General features: G+C 38.8%; 1 protein-coding gene across 6 annotated transcripts in view; it reads right to left on the bottom strand.

Moving 5' to 3' along the window:
- The window catches only part of LOC124160105 (ras-GEF domain-containing family member 1B-like), a 445,667-nt gene that overhangs the window by 107,304 nt on the left and 315,952 nt on the right, over positions 1 to 22,411 (bottom strand). For all 6 annotated transcript variants that reach the window (XM_046535849.1, XM_046535850.1, XM_046535852.1 and 3 more), the window contains one exon: positions 6,033 to 6,173. In XM_046535849.1, coding sequence (XP_046391805.1) covers positions 6,033 to 6,173 — 141 coding nt within the window. The remainder of the gene's footprint in view (positions 1 to 6,032; positions 6,174 to 22,411) is intronic.

The raw sequence follows: 22,411 nt of genomic DNA, 5'->3' as shown, positions 1-22,411 counted from the left end.
AAAGGAAGGGTCACTTCCAGCACAGACGTAGTTTTCAGAGAGCACGTATTTCCTTTTAAAACTACAACCAGCATCCAGGTGCAATACCAGACTTCAGAGCACACGATCACCCTGTTTGTGGGGGAAGGAAAGGCGAAAGGCTATCCAGGGAGCAGTGCAGGCTGGAGCAGAGGCAGCCATTGAGGTTAGGAGTCCAGGGGTTGGACAAAGGCAATTCGAGAGGAAACACAAAGAACCATGCAGTGCCGTGCCATGCTGCAACCAGGTACTATCGTTTTCAAAAGTATGTAGACACCCACGAGCCCCACTTAACTGATGTGGTAGGGTCGGTAAAAACTTGGAAGGTTGGCACATGAGGTAGCCTGCATCCCTCACCAGTATGCCAGCAATAGCCGACGAGGAAGGAGGCGGGGGCGACCGGGCTAGCGAGACAGAAGTCAAACTACAGGCTCAAATGCCCTAGCGAATAGAATGCTCTGAGGAAACTCACGTCCACGCACAGGTTGGGAGTGTTTTCTTGCGAGTTCCGTGGCGAGGATTTCCTCTCTTCAGACTCATATTTGGACTCACCGTGAACACGGAATGTGTATGTGGCCCCGTAGCTGAGTAGGATTACTTTACGCGCAGTTGATGCACTGAAGTTATTGAGGGGATTCGAATCTGAGCCAGTTGTATTTTTTTATTTTGTGAAAGGTCAATTGATAACATCAACAAAATACACATACTTTACTCAATAATAAAATTAACACCGAATTTTTTACCGACTAATTTTGTAACATAAAAGACTCAATCTGCCTTAACACATTTATTTCAAAGCAAGTTTATTCAAAGAGTGGAAATAAGCGCGGAAAGTGGCAGAGGTTGTATTTCATCCTTGCTACTGTCAAATTTCCGTTGATAAAAATCTCTACTCATATTATGGACAATACTCAATAAATAGCCAGATACACTCGTTGTTGAAATCAGAATGATATCCCTAGAGCATGATGTTTGCAACTCAATCGATAACACTGATCAACCAAAAAATTATATTTTCTGTTCCGGCCATGTTTTTGAGTGATCCTCTGGTATTTTTCGGGCTGATTCCGAATCTGGGCCCAGATGTTTTCTATCACGTTAAGTTTTTTTTAGGACAATCGGATTCAACGGGGTTTCAATGGAGTTTAAGTAAATAAACTGTGAGTTAAAATAATGTGAAAAATGGGTACTTACTCGGAATTTTCACGCATATTTAGCTTCTGACGAATCCCTTTTCAGTGTCCACCACTAATCTGATAACATGTTGCTGAACTTTTCTAGGTGCCGTTCGTGCATTAGTAAAATATTCTGGTGGAAACACCTATCGTGTTGATCACTAACGGCGCCAAGGTTTGTAGGAAATAAATCCAGGTGTGAGCCGATGAAGTGATTTGTTTTGAATAGTTAGATATTACTACTTTTTACTTTACTTTACGTTTACTATCCCAATCGCAGAAGAAGCAATAATATTTGTGTAATTTAATTACATTAACCACCAGATCGTGATGATATTTAGCCATTCTCTTTCCTAAAAAACCTTCAAATCCATTTTTGAATGCCTTCCTCGCGCTTTTTTGTTAAACTCTTGCTGTCAAAATTCCGAATTCTTCAGAGCTTCCTAAAAAAAATCTGTGGCCCAATAAAAAATCCTTCTATTATCTGTTTTCGCTGATTTTTAGGACAATTGTTTCAAATAAGTAAAACCTGCACCATTTTTGCACATATCTTTAAAATCACACAATTTTTAAAAAGCCCTAATTTAATACTTAGAGTTGGCAAAATAATATTTTTAGGATCGTAAAAAAGTTAAAAGGGACATTTTGGAATCCAGGAACGAGTGCTTACGTTATAGCCAATCTTTTTTCAAGTAATGATTTTTTTCTGTCCCTACTATCCCAATCGCAGAAGAAGCAATAATATTTCATGTTGGCCAACTGTATGCCTAGTAAAAATGCAGCTACTTTTAATTTTCCACAGATTTTGCATAGAGAAAAATTTACTGCACATTCTGGAAAGATTCTTTCATGTCAGTTCCATGAGCTAATGTTTTCGAGGGGAGTTCAATTCCATTATGTTAGAAAACAGCCTTTAAACTGACTTTAAAGGAATCAATGAACCTAATCATCTGTGTTGTATTCAAAACTAAGAGTATCCATAACAGAGAGAACATCATTGCAAAAATTAAGATTGTTTTCATGAGAATGTATAGCTGTGATTTTTTTGTATTTCGATTTAGCAAAATCCAACCCTTCAACTGTGATTTTAAGATTTCACTCTGCTTTTTAGACAAATTTAAATTGCGCAATAGATCACTTAAATCTTCCTGCGTCATAAAATGAGGTCTATCAGGTATGTTTGGTCCGAAAATTGGGTCTTTCGAATCCATCATTCTCACATGCTTTCTGAATATTCGCTAATATTAACGTTTTGTGTGGTTCTACCACTGGTAAAATTCTCAAGTGTGGGGCTGATTCTACGTTGTTTGGATCTTTAATGTGTATTTTGACTTCGGTGTTATTCCTTTAATTTCTGTTTCACAAACATAGTAGTCTGAAATATGATCCTTAGCTTCCCGCTGAATCATGAGGACGGAAAAATTCATATGACGCTTTCCATCAGTCCAACCAGTGAGAAGCCTTTCACACCTGCTACATATCACAGAAGGCTCCAATCCTGTATCCAGGTCACCCAACGGACAGTCAAAATAAAGTCTAAAACACTGTCTCTATCTTTAAGCTATGTTGTTCCCCCTCTTAGCCTTAAAAGTAATTTCATCGCACACGTAACAAAAGTCACCGTGGTAGTTCACGCTCTGTTTAGGCCCATTCGCCCTTTTAAAAATGTCTGCCAAAAAAGTATGCCTTGTAAATTTTTTTCAAATGGTGTTTTGTGTTTGTCTACTTGAAGGGAACCGATAAAAAATTCAGGATAATTAAAAATGCTGAGCAACATTACCTCGGTGATTTAAAATGGATTGACCCCACGATGAAAGCTAAGACACTTCACAACGATTACAATGTAATAAGCTGACATTTCCTGCGAGCAACAAAATTCTCAAACCGTCTGCAGATGAAAAACACACGTCTTTACGCGCCTACAGTCACATACTTATTTGGAGTGGAAGCTGATTATGCAGTGCATCGAAAAAAATGATAGGTTACTGCAAGTTTAATTATATATTTTGTTGGGAGAGGAAGGCATGCCAACGTAGGACAACATGTTATGAGAGGAAATTATTATTTTTACCTGTTCTTGCTATTGTGATATATAAATGAAATAAATTACTACTTTTGTAAAAGAAAAAAGCATAAATTCAGCTGCCCCAATGAAACTAGACGTGATGGAAATAATCTAAGCCCAGATTCCGAATCAGCAAAAAATACGTCTAAGATCATCCAACGACGTCTTCAGGACAAAATATTTATTCATTAGTGTGGGAAGTTATGTAAGTAAAAGCACCAACTCTTTGCTTCCAATAGGAGTGCGAAATACAAATATCTCCAAGGATTAAGTGGAAGTAAATTGATACATGAAATCTTTCACCTTTAAAAACGGACGAGGGGGCGGCCTGGGGTGATTGTGTGACCTCGGCTGAGGCCCTTGGGAAAATTTTGGGAAATCGCATGCCCAGAAATGGATTTTGACGCTATTCTGGCTCTTAAAATGTAGATTAAAGTTAATAAAAGGTAGCAATTTCGTAAATAAAAATACTAAGAAAAATGAAAATTACATAACTTAAAAATTTAGATAGGTGTGATGGTTCTGTTACCTATATAGTATATTTGTACCTTAAAACCGCACTGAAATCTAAAAACCCTCCAAAATAACTTTCGAATTACCCTTTCAAAAAGCATAAGGTTCTCTTTTATCTTCTAAAATCTTTATTTCATTAATTCTTTTTCAAACTTTGTATGCTGATTAAGCTGTAAATGAAGCAAATAATCTGAGCTTAGAATTTTATAATTAAAAAAAATATTTTGGTTCAAGTAATCTGAGTTTTTTATTACACTTTTCATATACACTTCGAGATAGACGCGAGCGTTGTGGGGGCCCTATAACCTAGGGGCCTCGGAGATAGCCGACCAACCAACCTGACCAGACCGCACCGATCGAACAACAATAAATAATTATAAATTTATGACCGAATGGATATCATCCATTTCTTCAACGGAAATTTGACAGTAGCAAGGATGAAATACAACCTCTGCCACTTTCCGCGCTTATTTCCACTCTTTGAATAAACTTGCTTTGAAATAAATGTGTTAAGGCAGATTGAGTCTTTTATGTTACAAAATTAGTCGGTAAAAAATTCGGTGTTAATTTTATTATTGAGTAAAGTATGTGTATTTTGTTGATGTTATCAATTGACCTTTCACAAAATAAAAAAATACAACTGGCTCAGATTCGAATCCCCTCAATAACTTCAGTGCATCAACTGCGCGTAAAGTAATCCTACTCAGCTACGGGGCCACATACACATTCCGTGTTCACGGTGAGTCCAAATATGAGTCTGAAGAGAGGAAATCCTCGCCACGGAACTCGCAAGAAAACACTCCCAACCTGTGCGTGGACGTGAGTTTCCTCAGAGCATTCTATTCGCTAGGGCATTTGAGCCTGTAGTTTGACTTCTGTCTCGCTAGCCCGGTCGCCCCCGCGTCCTTCCTCGTCGGCTATTGCTGGCGTACTGGTGAGGGATGCAGGCTACCTCATGTGCCAACCTTCCAAGTTTTTACCGACCCTACCACATCAGTTAAGTGGGGCTCGTGGGTGTCTACATACTTTTGAAAACGATAGTACAGTATATGCTGGATCGCAAACCCTAAGGGGTGATTCAAGCTGAGGAAGCTCTCAGCAGGCCTCAGGGAGCAGATTGGAGAGGTGCAATTGTGTAGGAGCTTAAGAGTACACATGAACTCAAAACTAGGGAGGTGGTACCAGGTCCAAAAGAGATAAGTGTTATGGGGGAGTAAATGGGTATTTTCAGTTAAAAGGTTAGATAATATCGTAATGAAATTCAAAGCAAGATTATGATCAAAATTTTGGGATTGATTATGTAATATGATATGTATAGTCTTTTTGTGGAGAAAAAGTCAATTAAAATTTTACTGGCACTTGCAACTGAATATGACAGGGACATTGAGCAACTTGGAGCCAACTTCAAAAGTAATCGCTAAGCCATAGGAAGACACAGTCATAATGAAGGTAAACATAACACACATAATACCCCACGGCACCTCAAAACATGAGAAACCAACACAAGGATGCATATGGGTGTTTAGGATCTACTTGCATTGGTTTCTAGAGCACCCCTTATGAATAAATTTAATCTCTCATGATAATGATATCTTATGATAACATCCTTTATTTTCCCATTACGCATGTAATTTTAACCCTATAATACAATTATTATTATTATTTATGTTATATTTATATCCACAATGTGATGTCTTGGGAAACTAAAAGAGTATTTTGTGAGGATTAATATTTACAACTGTTTTTTTTACTCTGTGCTAGACTCTTCATATTCACTGTGTCCCTGGAGGCAATGGCACTTGCACTTGCCATATCACTTAAGTATCGCTTTTGCACATGCTTTGTCTAAGGCCACCCATCATGAGGTACTATGTAGTATGTCCTCTTTTCCCAGGTGACTTTGCTGAATTTCTTGTATTTCTGTTAATGGCGTGTATATTCTGTGACACTCAGATGCAACAAATCACCTTGAAAACCCTATATCATCATCCCCTGAGAAGTCAGTCTTAATCAAAGAAGATAGCAAGCATCAGCCTAATGCATTAGGTAACTCAGTATCAGTATAGCATCAGTATTTGCCACTTATGGAAACAAGAGCCTTAAATGTATTCACTGCAATGGAATTGGTCACTTCTAATGGCAACGTAAAATACAAAAGGCATAGGTTGGTGGTGGGAAGAAAGAGAAGGTTCGTGAAAGAAGAAATGAGAAAGTAAGGGAATATGAATTGATACTCTCTACAAGGATTGCATAATACTGACGTTATCAGCATCTATTGCAGTGTCATGCATGGACTCAAGGCTGCTTCCACTGTTTTCTGTTGCTGTGACAGCAGCAGCACCCCCTCCACCATTAAGCAGCGCACCAAAGCCCTTGGACGACTGTGGCGTTTGTGGCAGGCTCTGCAAACAAGGAAGGAAAGACAAGTAGGTAAGCAAGACATGAAACCAATTTCTTGGAGAGATCCAAATAATCAAAGCATTCACCCAACATTGGCGACTCTTCTAAAGCTACTTTATTCAGCCAGGGAGTGGGTTAGAGCAGCAGCTGCTCTAGAGCAGCATAGCAGCTAGTTAGCTCTCCTTTGATGACCCTTCACCACGTACGAGGCTGCCAGAGTATGCAACATACATTTCCACTTCCATCTATTCCTGCAGGAGCCAATCAAAAGGCATATCAATTGCTATTTGCGCCATTGGTACTAACGAGCTTACACCACTGCACATCAGCTCCACTGCAACCCAATGCTCAGCGAGTCAAGTGGTCACAGCAATTTCTCCCAGACCAATGCCATGGCTGTAGCTTACCAGTTGGAAGTCAAGAAGCTCAGTGCATCGAGGCAGAGAAAGCTAACAAACCACTCTCAAAAGGTTCAATGCCAAAATTGATGGTTTGAGGCATGACTTGGTGAAATTGCTTCATGTTGAATAAAATACTTTGCAAATTTCACATATGATTACAGTAACAACCAGTTCCATAGCAGTGCGACATCGTCAGGTGCAAATAGAGGATACAGGGAGAGAATGACCTTATATTCATTGAGTCTGGAAGGCTGGCCAAGGTGGCTAGGAAGCCGGGAAGGAGGATATGCTGGTCATTAAATCACACAAAGTGGGAGGCACGAAATGAGAAGAAAACAATATAACAAAATGAGAGGTGGGAGATAAAGGTTGACTGCCGTGGAGGGTCAGGAAGCTGTGAAGGAGGACGTGGCGGCTGTCCTGAGCCAACAATGTCACCGAGGCATTCTTCTCTGTTCCTAAATTCTTCGCGACTTCCCCGACTCCTGGTGCAGGAACACAAGGCGAAGCATAAGTCCTCAATCACGCGATTCTCACCTTGATAGCATTCTGAGATAGGTAGCCTGAGTAGTCTGGCTTGTACTAAAAATACCGCGACGTATCTGCGTCGCAATGCACGTATAAGCAAGAAACAAAAATTGGAATTTGCATCCAAAAGTGTATTCTAATAGTTGCCAACCAAATAAAATTCTAGATTATGCCTTAAACGCATTATTGCCAAACACGATCAATGCATATTGTTCTATATATAAGTATCTTAGACACATCAATGGGCGCATTCATCATTCCTAAACATTTTCTTGTGATATATATTATCCTACATATTTCGACGCGTCTCATATAATACGTGAAATAAAAAATACTAATGCACGCTAAATTATTATGTTTACTTCGTTATGATATTTATTCCAGTCGTTACTAACATTTCCCTAACAAAATATTTAAATAATGCTTTATGTATTCCAGGTATCAGTAAGTAATTAACACACATCTTACCCAGATAGCATGAAAACTTGTCATAGGGTTGTCATTGGCTTGTCGCGACAAACCTTGCCGTGGCAAGTTTGCAGCAAACTTGCTGTGACAAACTTATTCTGGCTTGAAGGCTATGTGCAAGCTTGAATAAAGCATGTGCAAAAGCAATAAAACGTGTTTGTTGGGCATTTTTTTTACCAAAAATAACTCACAAACACGTTTCTGAAGCCCATTGAATGACATAAAATAATACGGGAAACTTCACCATTACCAGACACACTATTTTTCACCGACATAACCACAAAAGTCCCTGAAAGTGGTGAGACGTAACATAAACAACGCGATCCCCAAAGGCTTGTGATCGGGCCATCTTTTTAGGAGGATATGGCACCACCCGCGAAATAAAATAGTCCCAGATAAAGTTTCATCGATGACAATTTTATCGATGCATATGAATTTGCCAGTCCTCCAGTATCTTCCTTCGTCATTAAAATAAATAAAGAAACGAAACCTTTTCAGTAACTTTCTAGGCGCGATTTCTTGTATCTTGATGGTCCACCCTCGTACCTTGAGGCGAGGCTTGAGCGCTGATACGACGCAGGCTGCTAGCAGGTAGCAGAGTACCCTACTAGCAGGTGTAGCTTGGCTTAAATATGGATTATTACTACCTTATCAAACGAAGGAAACTTTCCGACCTTAGACAATTTTAATACGTTCTTATTAAGAGATGTTTCCCTGAGCTCTGCGACTCATGCATGCATTGGTAATCTCAGACGATGTAAAACTCCTATCCTCTCGTGTAGAAACTAGGTCCCTGTAATGTCACGTGGAGAGGAATCGCATGGACGCCAATCTGTCTTTTTTCAAATGAGGTTAAAATTGACTATTGCCATTGGTTTGAACTGGGATTTCTAAAACCAAATAATTTGTATATTCAGGGGCGCCGATTTATAAAAAATATTGGGGGGGCTCATACCGCAGGTCTTGCCATGGGAAATTTTCTAAATTTTAGATGAAAAATAGTGAGTTTTAAAGTTTTTTTAAAGCCTTTTAGAGGGGTCATATGATCAACATTAGAACCCCGAAAACTCGACTCTCAATAACTCGAAACTTCGGGAAACTCTACAAGCCTGACACATTTTTTGGCTTTGAAAAAAGAAACAAAACATCAACAGCACGGTATTTTGGTAAAAAAGCTAATTTCATTTACAGTTACAATTACGCTCATAGACTATTACAGAGCAGTGAATATATTGCTCTGAACAAACTAAAATTATATTTAAATAAATCCTAAACTATCATAAAAAGAATAAAACAAAATATTGCTGTTGCTCAGCAAAAGCACTTTGATTAATAAGTGATGTAGGTAATTTAAGTTTACTTTGAAGAAGACTCTGCGGTTCATTTAATTAAAACAATATCTCAACGTTAATCATTTAATACAGTTAGCAACGTTCATAAAGTACGCCTAATACTTTCAGTCAACAAGTACCTATGTAAATAGCGGGTTTTAATTGGGTTTTTAATTTAGATAATTAACACTCTAAAAATACTGAAGTACTTGCGCGAGACTGCGTACAAAGTCACTTGTTCCTTCAGTGCTTTGATACTTGAAAATAAATAATACAGTGCTATAGTACGAAACATAGATATAATCACAATATATCAATACAGTACTGCCCAGACGGCACAGGAAGTTTTCGTACCTGAATACGAGGGTGGACCATCAAGATACAAAAATCGCGCTTAGGAAGTTACTAAAAAGGTTTTGTTTCTTTATTTCCTTTAATGACGAAAAAAGATGCAAGAGGACTGGCAAATTCATATGCATCGATAAAATTGTATCTCATCGATAAAACTGTATTCGGTCTGGGACTATTTTCTTTCGCGGGTGGTGCCATCGTGCCATATCCTCCTAGAAAGATCACATGCCTTCACAAGCTGGCACAAGCCGTTGGAGATCGCATCGTTTACGTCACGTCTCACCACATTTCAGGGATTTATGTGGTTAAGTTTGTGAAAAATAGAGTGTCTGGTAATGGTGAAGTTTCCCCCCAGCTAGCACATTATAAGTCATTGAGATAAGGTGAAAGGAATAAATAAGGAAGTCGCTTCTCAAGTAAGCTTGTTATGGGTTTCTTACGGCCAGGGCGACAAACATCCAGAGTAATGGCAAAATGGATGCCAAACTTTCAGCACTTCCGTAGATGCTGTTATTATCCCATCGTTACAGAGTGTTAATTAAGGCCTTTATGCATTAAAACAATGTTTTTATTATTGGCGCTTCTATATTATGAGGAGAAGTAACATCATACCGCCATAATTTGAAAATCATTCATATATATGAACTGATAGCTTAACGAAGGTCGTAAGAAAAACACAATTTCACAAGAATACCAACGTAGAATAATATAAAAATGCCGGAAGGAACATCTAATATACGTATTGTAGTCATCGGGTTATCAAACCATAATTTAAAATTCATAAATGTTAAAATGTATGGACCTTGAATAAATTCAGTTTTTCATGCACATGCCAAACAAGTTTTTTTTACATAATTGGATATTTAATTAGTAACTACACCATCTTAACAACCGACGTGGTGTAGTGGTTAGCGTGTAGTACATCGGTTCCGAGGGTCGCACGTTCGGATCCACCTTGGTGTTATTTTTTTTCTTTCCGCCGCATGGATAGAGTACTTGTACTATGCTTTATATCTTCACTAGCCGGTTGCTTGCAGTTACTAATTTTTTTCTATTTACGGGAAAATCTGTTATCAGTTGTTCAGCCCTTATAAAAACTCGCTAAATTTCCCCAATAGCCTTTAAATTCATGTCAATATGAGCCGCGTAGCATGTGTAGTACACTGTTCAGCCGCCTTTGGCGCTCCAACAGAAGTGACTTACATTTCCTGAGGATATTTGACGGCATTCCTTACCTAAACGTCCCTAACGTCTTACCCTTGCCTTATATAAGTCCCTTAGCTTACGATAAGCTGCTCATCAATTTTTTCCGTAAGAAAACCATAAGAAACGGTTAACTCACTTACTTTGTGCTATCTGGGCCTTATTCTTTAATTTCATTCACTGGGCTTCAGAAACGTGTTTGTGAGATATTTTTGTTAAAAATGCCTTTCGTGTGTGTATTGTTGGGATGTAATGGAAAATCCGGGACATGGTTCAAGTATTTGGCTTTCCAAAAGATCCTGAGTTGAAGAAGTGCATTTGGGCAATAAGAAGAAAACATTTCACCCCTACGAAAAACTGTGAGGTATGTACTCTTTCTCGCTGTAATTATTTGGATGTAATTTTAAGTTAGAAGTGGCTTCGGGATGTTGATTCTTGCATTTTAGTTGTCTTTTTTGTATTAATTCATTCGGTAAACGTGTGGTTAAAGGAGAAACTAGGAATAAGCTGCCAAGTTTATAGGATCGAATATTGTTTCTTAGCTTGCCCTATGGTGTATTACACGTCGGCTTTCATCATTTCAAATAGGGAACTTGCATATATATCAGATATAATCAATAGCCCCAAAATTATTTAAAAATATATGTTTGCATACCTCGGTGAAAGTTTTTTTTATTATTTTACGACGTGGTTTGCGATATTTAATGCATCAAAGATCACGAGAATTTTCAAATGCAAGTGAGAAGCGAAAACGCCCGATGATTGGCTAGTAGAAAAGTGACGTCATAGTTCAGTACGAGGCACGGCGGCACGGCCATAGTATAGGTTGCATACTTGAATAAATGCGACGGCGTGGTTATGATTCATTTATTGAAGTGCAGACGTATCGGAGTTGTTCATTGTGACTTCAGGGCTATTATTTGATCTATTTCTCCTCCATTGAAAGCGATAGATTGCGTAAAGATGAAGGCATATGGTTATTCTTAGGCTGATCCAAGCAAGCTTCCTGTTACTGATTCCATCATGATAACAGGGTATTTTAGTGAAACTGTAGACTTCGTCGGCTCGGAAAGTCGATGCCGAGAAATGGAAAGGTAGCTGATGTGCATCTGTAATGTTTTATAGTTCATAACAAAGTGAGACTTGCGTATAATATTGGCGAAAGCGTATACTCATGTGAAATGTGTATTCTTTTGGCAGTCCGGTAGAGTCTTATGGTGAACTTATTTCCACCTCGAAGCTGTCGATGATACTTTCAACTTAAAAATACCTTGCCTGGAGGGCGACAGGAAGCTCTGAGGAAGCCAGACTATTAATGTTTCAATTTAGTAGCGATAATATAGACGAACTTCCAACACAATCTACCATCTTGTGACTAAAAACCCCGAAGCCACTTCCTATTCTGCAGAAAGAATCGGTCAATCGCCCTTCGATCAATATAATAAACACAACGTCTTCAGGTGTTAATAAGTTACTTTTGAAATGAAGTACTTCCTAAATTAGCATTAAAATGTGCATGTTTTCCAAACAGAGTCTTTAATTCATTTTGGGAGCTTTTCTCACGATATATCATAAACCTACTCTAAAGGCGAGCTCATCGTCATTGCGATCGGTTGTCACTTAAAAATTCCGCATCGGAAATCCTAGAGGGATGACCTTCGACGATGACCGTGATCACCTCCACTCTCTCTTCCTCTATCTCCACAGTTTCCAAATCAAGGGCCGCGGAACATTCCTCTTGTGACTCAACTTTTTCTGAAAAGCAAGCAACGGCGTAGAATAAAATCAAAGAATGCAGCGATTAATTTTTTGTGACCACCTCTGGATTCCATTCTTTTTCCATCTACAACTTCCTTTATCTTTCGGGATAAACTATGGGACAAGATAATGTTTAAATATTTTCATTAATTTATAACAAAATATAAGTTCTAAAAATACCCAAAAGTCATTTTATTAATCCGCACTGATGAGTGTAAATTAATGTGGAAGATGAATGCTGTAGACGTAGTAGTTTTCCCTAGGTTGAGTTGCAAAGTTCATGAAGTTGACAAAACGGCTAATTTTTCGGTGCGCGGAGTCATTTATTGCACTGGCCGTGTCTACATTTTTGAAATTTTTTGTAATAAAATAAATCAGAATTTAGGATAAAATTTCCTTTAAAATGACGAATAGTTCATTATTATAGCATGCAGTGAAGCCAGGATATAAATTTGCAAAGTACAGCGGCACATCATTTTGACGCCGAGAGTAGAAGAAAACGCTGTCTTCTTGGCTGGCACTCGAATGCATGAGGATCAACGTTGCTCTATATTTTCATATTTCCTCCCTTGATTTTAAACATCATGGAATTTTCTATGTCCTTACGTAACTGAAATTGAACAAATGCCATAAATAATTTGAGTCCATCGTAACGATCGAGAAACACCAATCTCGATTTTTGTTGTGAAGTTGAGTTTTTATTCTACGGCGGCCGAATTATCGAAAAATCTCAGTTTCAAGTTATTCAGTCAATGAAATATGGAAATATTATTTATATTAAAGTTATCTTCGCTCACATAGCACACGGGTTTATCATTCCGTTTATTATACTCTTATTTTTCCGTAACGTTCATCCCGACAGACGGCATGCATCGAGGCTTTTCTTCTAATTTCCTCCGTGGGAATGCAGACGAAAATTTTTTCTGGGGTGTTATTGCACAGAGGAACAATGCACCACTTGTAATTTTCCTTATTTCACCAATGTTCTCCTTTAAACGCAACGTGGCTCTTCCAAACCTGCAGTTTGGGCTTGGATCTTGGACTCGTACTGAACTATGACGTCACAGCCAAAGATTAGTGGGGGCGGTATTTTTTAGCCCGCGAAACTCGGGCGACTTTTGGGATTCATTTTCTAGGGTATAAACTGAATTTTAAGCGGAAAAAAGTATATTGCGGTACTAAGTGTTTACTGTAGTTTATCAGCATACTGTTTATAAAAAGTATGCAATTTCCCTATTATCTTATGCTATAACTATAGTTTTAAAACAATATCTTATGCTAGAGTTTAAAACAATAAAAATGTCAGGCATACAAATATTTACTATATTTACGAGCCTAGTAATTTGATTTCTCATGCAGAAATACCAAAAATTGGAAATGATTTGACCTAATAAGTTACATGGTATTTTATTATTTATTAATTTTAGGTGTGTGAGCTTCACATCGCACCTTGTGATATCAGAAAATAATCTGTGGCCTTGGACGAGAAGACGAGGAGAAAATTCTTGCTGAATTGAAGGTGCCCAGATTGGAGGAAGGTACCATTGCTTCACTGTTACCTGTCGCCAAGAAGACAGACATTGTGGCAGAAGTGACATATTTGTGGATGTGGATTTGATTTGTGCAAGTTGATGCTGTGATAGTGGACGTTCATCGGAGAAAGTATTGAAGATAGTTTTTATGTATCGACCAGTCCTCTTTTAAATAATTTTTTATTCGAAAGAGAATAAGAGTAATTGTTTCGCTAAATTTGATGTGGGATAGAAGAGAAAATTGGAAATATTATTGTGGTTGACATAGAAAATACATAATATATGTATTGTATTTCTGTGGGTTTTTTCTTTCCTGCCTCTTTAAAATTTCTTGTGGTGGTGACTTCATGCAAAGTAAGTATAAAATCGGAGGTGTGATCTAAGAGATACCATGTTTTATTTTACAAGTGTTTATGCTGGTGATAATTGGCAGGACTTTCATATTTTTAATAGGTTGATATATTTACTGCAGTGACCTAGAGACTTTTACTCATCCCAAATTATTTTTCAAATACTTTAGCGCCTGATATGGGTAAGTTTTAGTAGCTGAGACTGAACTATACGTTAATTTTTGCTTGCATTTTGATGAATTCGATCATACTAATAGCAGATGTGTCAACAATCCTGTTTCATCGGCAATTTTTATTTAAAAATTTTATTTCGTCAGGCTTTAGGGTAAGCTTTTTAATGCTCGTGGGCTATGTGATGTCTTATTTAGTGTCAAAATTAATAAGAATTTACTCTTATTAACATCTTAAGGTTTCCAAGTAAGTACGAGCCACTTGAGAATGCTGGATGCTGGGGATGCGTGAATTAGCCTTGAGAATCTCATTTTTCGCAGTTATTTAAGTGGCCGAATAAGTTTTGAAAGTTCTCAATAGGTAAATAATACTGTATCATGAATTCTAAATACCATGATATAGTATTATTTACCTGTTGAGAACTTACAATTCATAATGATTCGTGTTAAGGTTCTCGCTACGGTCGGTAGCTATCGATTGTGTTGCGTTCGATACATTTTTCGATCGTGCGAGTTACGATATATCTAATTTTCGACCTAATCGATTGAGATTAGCCTGAGTGCTGTGTTCCTGCGCGCTTCGTATCCTATCGTACGTGCTTCATAGCGGACATTCACATGCTGCGTACGCGCTTCGTCGACAGGCCGTGAATGGAAATTATCCATTGATGAAAAGCGACGGAGCGGCATAGTATCCCCGTAGTCAATAGGTACTACGTACATACGAATTAGATACGGAGGGTTCTGTGCCGTCTGGGTGACCTATCACTAACATTTTGAAACTGAAAATGTAACATTCTGTATGTATATATCTGTTTTATAAAGATTTTTAATATTTCTATAAATACCATTATTAGTGCAAGAGCTCTTGTATTTAGAAAGGTGTAAATGTCGACTCTGACCGGATTACTGTATATTGTGACGAACGGGTTTTGCGTCCGTTATAAAATAGAGCAGGAAACACCTCAGAGCGGGGGCAACGTGAAAAAACGAGTAATTTTGGGAACGCGAAACGTACGGGATAATTGGAAGGGGAGGTTTAGGGTAAGGGACCACACGTATTCCTGGGTTGTGAACACAAGAAATGCATTTATTCACAAAGATCGCAATAATTAAATTTAATATACAAAAAATATGGGGAGTAGCACTTGAAATAATGTTAGTATTGCATGTAATTGCATGACTTGTAGTGTAGGCTACTAACCTAAGTAAAACTTAATGCATGTTTCTGAATTTCTATTCTATATTCTATTTCTAACAGCATATAGTAGTATAGTTTGTTATTATACGGGACGTTTTTTGGACGGTGTGGTGTGCATGTGGGAGTCCAAATGCATGCTGCATGCTGGTGATTGATCACCCCCTGCCAAACACCCTAGAGGTGGCTCGCAGGGTATTAAGTAGATGTAGATGTAGTAGGGCCGGATTGTCAAGGATCAAATACAAAATACAAAGAAACCAAAAATCAACTTGATAACATAAAAGTAAACTTGAAATGAACTGCATTCAAATCTTCTCGCAGGGTTTAAAAGTCCACTGCTGCACATTTGAAATTCAAGATTCACTTATTAGAGTATGTGCACTCGGGAGGAATACGATTGAAATGCAGTTTATTCGATAAAGTGTATCGTAAATATCATTACTTTCGATTGACAGCATTAATTGTTGCTTAGTTTGTTTAATAATTGCTATTTAATATGCATTGTTTTCGCAACGATATTAGGCAGACGAAAACGCTCATCTATTGGCTCCTCGGTATGTGACGTCATTCTGGTCTATCTCATCAGCGTGCAAGGTGTTTATCGTGTTATGATCGTGTTTATGATTCAATAAACTACGTATGCATTGGAAAAAGTTGGTGGATCTGATCTGTGTAAAGGGAAATACGTTTAAGTGCTTATCATGGAATCAGGTTTCGTGAGGGTTTCTTCAAATAATATCCCGAAGGTGGATGCTTCAATGATTGACCGTGCTCATTATGTTGGACTATACCTACATGCCTCGGCACGAAGTTTTAATGTTGAACTGGAGCTTTTTTGTTGTCTTGTCTCATTCATAATAAAGAGAAATGGACGGGAAACCTCATCGGAAATTAGGTCTAACATAAGTGAATTAAGTGAGATTGTTTACAGTAGGTAATTGGCCAAAAGTTTGTTAGCACGATTCGAAGGTTTACGGAAGTAAAAGTGCCGGTAGGTAGATAACTATCGATATTTGTATTATTGTCATTTCAAATACCGATCATAATTTAATCTATCTATTTAACTATTTTCTATTCTATTATTATTTAACCTACTGACTCTCGAAAAATAATTTTTCATATTCAGTTATGGCCCGTGGTGACTGGATGAATATCCATAGTTAATTATTAAATTGCCGTTACTGAGCTGGGTTCTTCTTCTTCTGGGCTATTTAAGGTTTTAAACGTAAGCACAAATAACTGAAGTTACATTTTGGTCCAGTTTAAGCAGTAATCTGATCTTAATTTCTTTAAAAAAACGCACTTTTAGTCGACGTATTTGTTCTTTCGTAGAATTAATGTATTCAAAAGCAGAGTTCTGATTATCTCAATGTTTCTACAAGTTATTTTCAGTTCGCTAACATAGATATGTCAGTCAGATGTACATTTGCTTGGTTGAGGTTTATGAATAGCATTTGTGAGGTATATCTAAAAATTGGTTATTGAAAACTTGGTCCGGATGAATGACGGAAATCTCTCGGGCTGGAAATCAAATGTTTGATAGTTAGATGAGACGATTACTTTTCATTCATTCGGTTTCAATATGCTTCTCGAAGCATTTGTAAGCACAATTTAATAATTGGTTCATTTTATATTTCTTCACAGCATAAGTTTATTGGTTTTCAAGGTAGGTACAAGTGTCTTGTTATGACTATCCATTAAGCGAGGAATCCCTGCGCCCGGTGCTTTTCCAAAAAGTAGTCCCGACTTGTGATACGTAATAATGAGCTTATTTCACATCCGATTTGGAAAATATTAGCATCACTGTGTTTTGAATTAAATTACAAACATTTTGAATACCCAAACTATCACTTTTTATCGAAAATTAATTTTCCGTTTTTTAGTTAGTAGTACGGGTACAGTTACTAAGTTAGTTACTAATTAGTGACTTAGTTTTCACGAATTAAGTCGTACTATTTTCAAGGATCATCACTGTTTAAGTGTCTCTTAATTTTAATGTCACTATAAATCTGCAAACGAACGCAAATGCGAGAACCGAGGAGTAAGAAATACGATTAGGTAGTTCGAGGTAGAAAAGTTGATAGAGTCTTGTCGTCAGCGTAACCGAGAAACAAATGAATTAAAATATGTAGATGATGGCATGTACACACTTTAAATCTAGTTCATAAGGCATTCCATGGCTTCTTTCCAAACTCAGTATACGCTGTAGAGGGGCTCACCCTAAAGAACAAGGAATGCCTGAGAACACGTCGAACAAAATGACGTCACAGCCTTGAGAATATGGCCGACTGGTGTTTCAGCGCATTATTAATTTTGCAAATTTTAATAATTAATATCTCGCTTAAAAAGTACCTCTCTATTCTCAGACTCGGAATTTAGCCTAATTGAGGTGTAAATTCTTTTTTAAGATCACTTCCCAAAAATGTGCACATACTCTATTGTTCCAGCGCTTTCTTGAAATGGGGAAAGGAGAGAGAAAAACGTTCTCGACGCTGCTTCGACCGGGGAAAGTGGTGAGGGCACGGTTTATTACTGCGCCTTATTCGGGAACACGAAGTCACACGAGGTGATGGCGAGGACAAGCGGACTTCTCATGAGCTCGTGATGGTTCCTCGTTGCATTTTCCAAGCCGTTGACTGGAGAGTTGCCAAGGTGCTTTCTCTCTCTCCGATGTCCAGTGGCTCAAATGCTCGACCCACTCGAGTCAAGGCGAGTCGTCTCGGGTTTCTGCCGGTGCTTTCCCTCTGCATGCCTGGTGGCTCAATGCTCGACCGACTCTCTCCGATGCTGGTGGCTCAATCAATGACCGTCTCTCTCCGATGTCCAGTGGCTCAATCTCCAAGCGCCTCGTGAGAGGGGAAGGGAGGGGAGGGCAGCAAGGTCGGTAAAAGGCTTTTACCGACCTTGGAGGGCAGTGGTTTCACTCGCGCGCTCTGTCGGGTCCTGATTCGCTTACTTTGGCGCGGTATTAAAAAAAAATGCTATTCACACGCATACACAAAGTAAACTAAATTTATACCAAATACACTTAATAGTCAGAAAAAAGGAAAGGGTAGAGATCGGGACAAGTGCTACTCACAAATAATAATTAGCGCTGCCGTTACATTGCCCCAACGACGAAATTTCAAAATTTTCGTACAGAAATTTAGAAATTTTGTCTGTCGGACGGCTAGCTGATTGGAAAAAAATTTAAGGCAAAATAATTTTGAAAAGAACCCAAGATCGCAGGTTTAGGAGGTCAGGTTGGGATCAGTGCGGGATTACAGGTGGGTATCCGCTCTGAGATAATCCTCTGCGTCATGCCTCAAAATAAGGCCTCAGGTTATGAAAATTGTATACTCCGATATCTCTTCCTTCAGAGTTCGTTAAGTGACACGCATTTGGGCCAGACATTCTCGAAATTTGAAACGGGCCGGTATATAAGTGGAAGAACTTCCGGAACAGTTTAAGCTCCGTACTTGATTCACGAGGCGTTCGCAGGAGTAACTTTTGTCCTAACGAAAAGGTGCGTGTTTTCCCTCTCTGGTTACGGATACGCGTCCTAGCGGCACGCCTCAGACATTGGGAAGCAAATTTCAACAACACTTCTTGGGTGGTGGAATCTTCCATATTCTGGAGGTTCACGCCATCGGGGAACTCAAGAGCAGGTTTATGGCCAAAATGCAGTTCTTGACGGGTAAGAGCAGGTTTATGGCCAAAATGCAGTTCTTGACGGGTAAGATGCGTGGACTGATGGGTACACAAATTGATCCACTTATTGATCCAGGGGATTAACTCTGGCCAGTTATTGTGTTGCCTACTACAATAAACTCGAAAGAGTCTGGATAATTCGCGCATAACGCGCTCACTAGGGTTGGATTGCGGGTGGCGAATGGAGGAATATACAACTCGGACATCTAATCTTTCCAACTCCTCGCGCCACCGCCTACTGGTAAATTGCGTACCGTGGTCTGACAGCACCCTTTTGGGCACGCCACACAAATGAAAATAATGCTTAACGAGATGATGGAGGCAGTTTTGCGCCGTGGGTTTGTTCAAGGGATAAGTTTGGGTGAATTTGGAAAAAACATCAATTATAACTAAAATATACTTATTTCCTCTTCTTCCTTTTGGGAGGGGACCATACACATCAATGGCATACAAATCTCTCGGTCCTTCGGGGAGTATTGGTGTGAAAGGGCCGCAGAATTGTTTATTAGGAAATGTTGTGCGTTGGCATATATCACAGATGTTTAAAACTTTTCTTACGTCTTGGCGTAGGCAGCGCCAAAAATATCTGATTAACAGGAGCAGTGCACTGCACATAACGTGCTTATGGTTGTACATCCAAAACTAACTTTTGTAGTCCTTTGAACCTACCTCTCACATTCGAGGCACCATCATAGCACTGTCCTCTCAAGTTATCCATTGACAAATCAAGACGAGCCAGAACGTCTTTTATTATAGTAAATAGAGTCTGTGATTCAGTGTTGGGGATCTCGTATAAGCCAATACAGTCTTCGTTGATGATTAAGGAATCATCGACAGTACGAATACAAAATGAAACTTGTTCGTGAATCGAAAAATCAATTGTTTCGTCAAATATAATAGAATAATGTTCAGTCTTCTTGATTGAAGCCAATACCTTTCTCAACACAGTCTTTCCTAGTAGATCAATGATCTCGTTTTGAATATCGTGGGCTGTCCACTTGTACCCCGAATGCCCTAACCAATCTTTTAACTCAGGTACGTCATTCTTTCGGAGTTCCAACAATTGAAAAAAATTTGAGTTTACATCTTCGTGCCCTCTAATTGCTAGTCCTTGTCGGCATAGAAATTTCACGGTAGTAAAAATTGTCTCAAGAGCTAAACGGCCTTTCGCCATATCACTATCTAACTGTTCGTTCAGTTGGGAGACCACACTTCGATTAGGGATAGAATTTAGTCTCAGAACACCTTCTTTATGCGTAAACGTATTTTCATGAAGACGGAATTTTTCCAAAGCCTTTTTCCAGTTAGAAAAGTCTAGGGAAAGAAATGCATCTTCTTTTTTTGAAGAAAATTGTAATAGATTTTTAGCATCTGCCTCTTTGCAGGTTTTGCAATAAAGTTTTTCTGTAGATGCTTCATATTCTAACCATGCATATTTGGTCAACTAAGACTTCTGAAATGATCTTCCCTTGCCGGATTGTCCAGGTTTCGGCTGTGAACACTTCTCGCCTGAAGACGATGAAGCAATTGACGACACAATAATTGTCGGAGGTTGACTTGCAGTACCATCAACTTCCAAGCGCGCCTTTTTGGTAACAAATTTATCCATTGCAAGCTTAATTCACAATACACTAAGAGACTATAGTAAACAAATAACATATAGCCACATAAAAGAGTCTCCTAAATACTAAAGTCGAAATGCTAAACACGTCTGCACTGAAAGGAAATATCCACACTGAATGACTGGGCCAGCAGGGTGAACTCCAGTTTGCCGCGGCGTCGTAATGTCTTGAATTGTCAAGGCGCCGCGATGCGGAGGCGCGCAGGGTTTCAGGTGCTTCTGCTTTCTGATTCAGTCCTTTTGCAGTCACCGCGGCCGCAGCGCTGGCCCGTAGGGCTGCAAATTGGTTATTATTACCATTATTGGCCATTATTTCTGCTGATCTTGATCATTAAAAGTCATTATAATTCTAAAAAGTCTCTAAAATTCAATTCTATACCGTATTTACTCACAAGTAAGATGAGGATTCTTGTTGTTTTTACTCGCCTAAATCGGGGTTGTTATATGAGCGCGAGAGAAGGATTCGCGGCAGACGACTCCAAGCTGCGTATGCTTCGGAAGCGAACGTGTAGATGATCCCGGTGTGGCGGCAATATCATGTGATACCCAGGCGCAAATCGACCATTTCTGGCTAGCATCTTTGTTGCACCTTCCACAACAATGTAGTGAGGTGGATTGACGAATCCATCAACCAATGTCTCCTGCATATATTCTGTTTTGGTTGACCATGAAGGTAATGTAGGCAGGCAGTCAGGCGACAGATGAATAGCATTATGGTAGGGGTGAGATTACAAAATGTACGAAAGTAGCGAGCGAATGCTTAACCTCCACAACTAAGTTTTATTGAAGAACAATACAATGTTACAATACGGACAATATCTTACGTAATATGGTTCCAGTCCCTCGTTGCGTAAGACCATGTAAGACAATCCTAACCCCCACTCTCCCTCAAAACGTCATCCATAATACTTAGTAGGAGCAAGGAGGTCCTATTTCTTTTTTTCCTCTAAAATCCTATACCTATTGTTCTTTTTTCAAAGCCACCTTATGTGTGAGTAACTACGGTAACACAAAGGATCCAAAACGCCACAAACCTCCCATTATTATCTGGCCGGTTTCAGTAGGGTCGTATTTGGTCAATTTGTGATCATTATTGGAGCAAAAATAAGTCATTCATTCATTTAAATCAACGGGGAGGCAGCTAACATCCCTCTTGGCCCTCCAGTTTGTACCCGAAGGTTCACGCACCGGGAAAAATTCAAAGTGTGTCGCAGCCCCGAAATACTATCACGATTGACACCACTTTTTTCAATTAACCTGTTTAATACCGTAATAATTATTTGTTTTATATCATCACTGAATGTATTTTAAAAGGTAACTATCGTCAAATAAGGAAAATAAAAAATACCAACATATTTTTGTGATTTTACAAAGCATAATATAACTTAATTAATTTCTTGAATCTCGCGGAGCCCCCCCAAACGAATTATTGAGGGGGCTCGAGCCCCCTCAGGCCCCATGGAGTCGGCGCCTATGTGTATATTATAAATACACTAATGGTGGGTAACGAATAGCAATCGATGTCTTTCGTTTTCTTTGATGAAGGAAACTACCCTATTATGGCCACAATGTGGCCGTACTGTGGCAAGGCATTATGGCCATAATGGTTTTGACCCCGGACACACTGTGGCCAAAG

The sequence above is a fragment of the Ischnura elegans genome, chromosome 6 (assembly GCF_921293095.1).
Source record: "Ischnura elegans chromosome 6, ioIscEleg1.1, whole genome shotgun sequence".
Lineage (NCBI taxonomy): Eukaryota > Metazoa > Arthropoda > Insecta > Odonata > Coenagrionidae > Ischnura > Ischnura elegans.
This window is presented reverse-complemented; position numbering and strand designations above follow the sequence as displayed.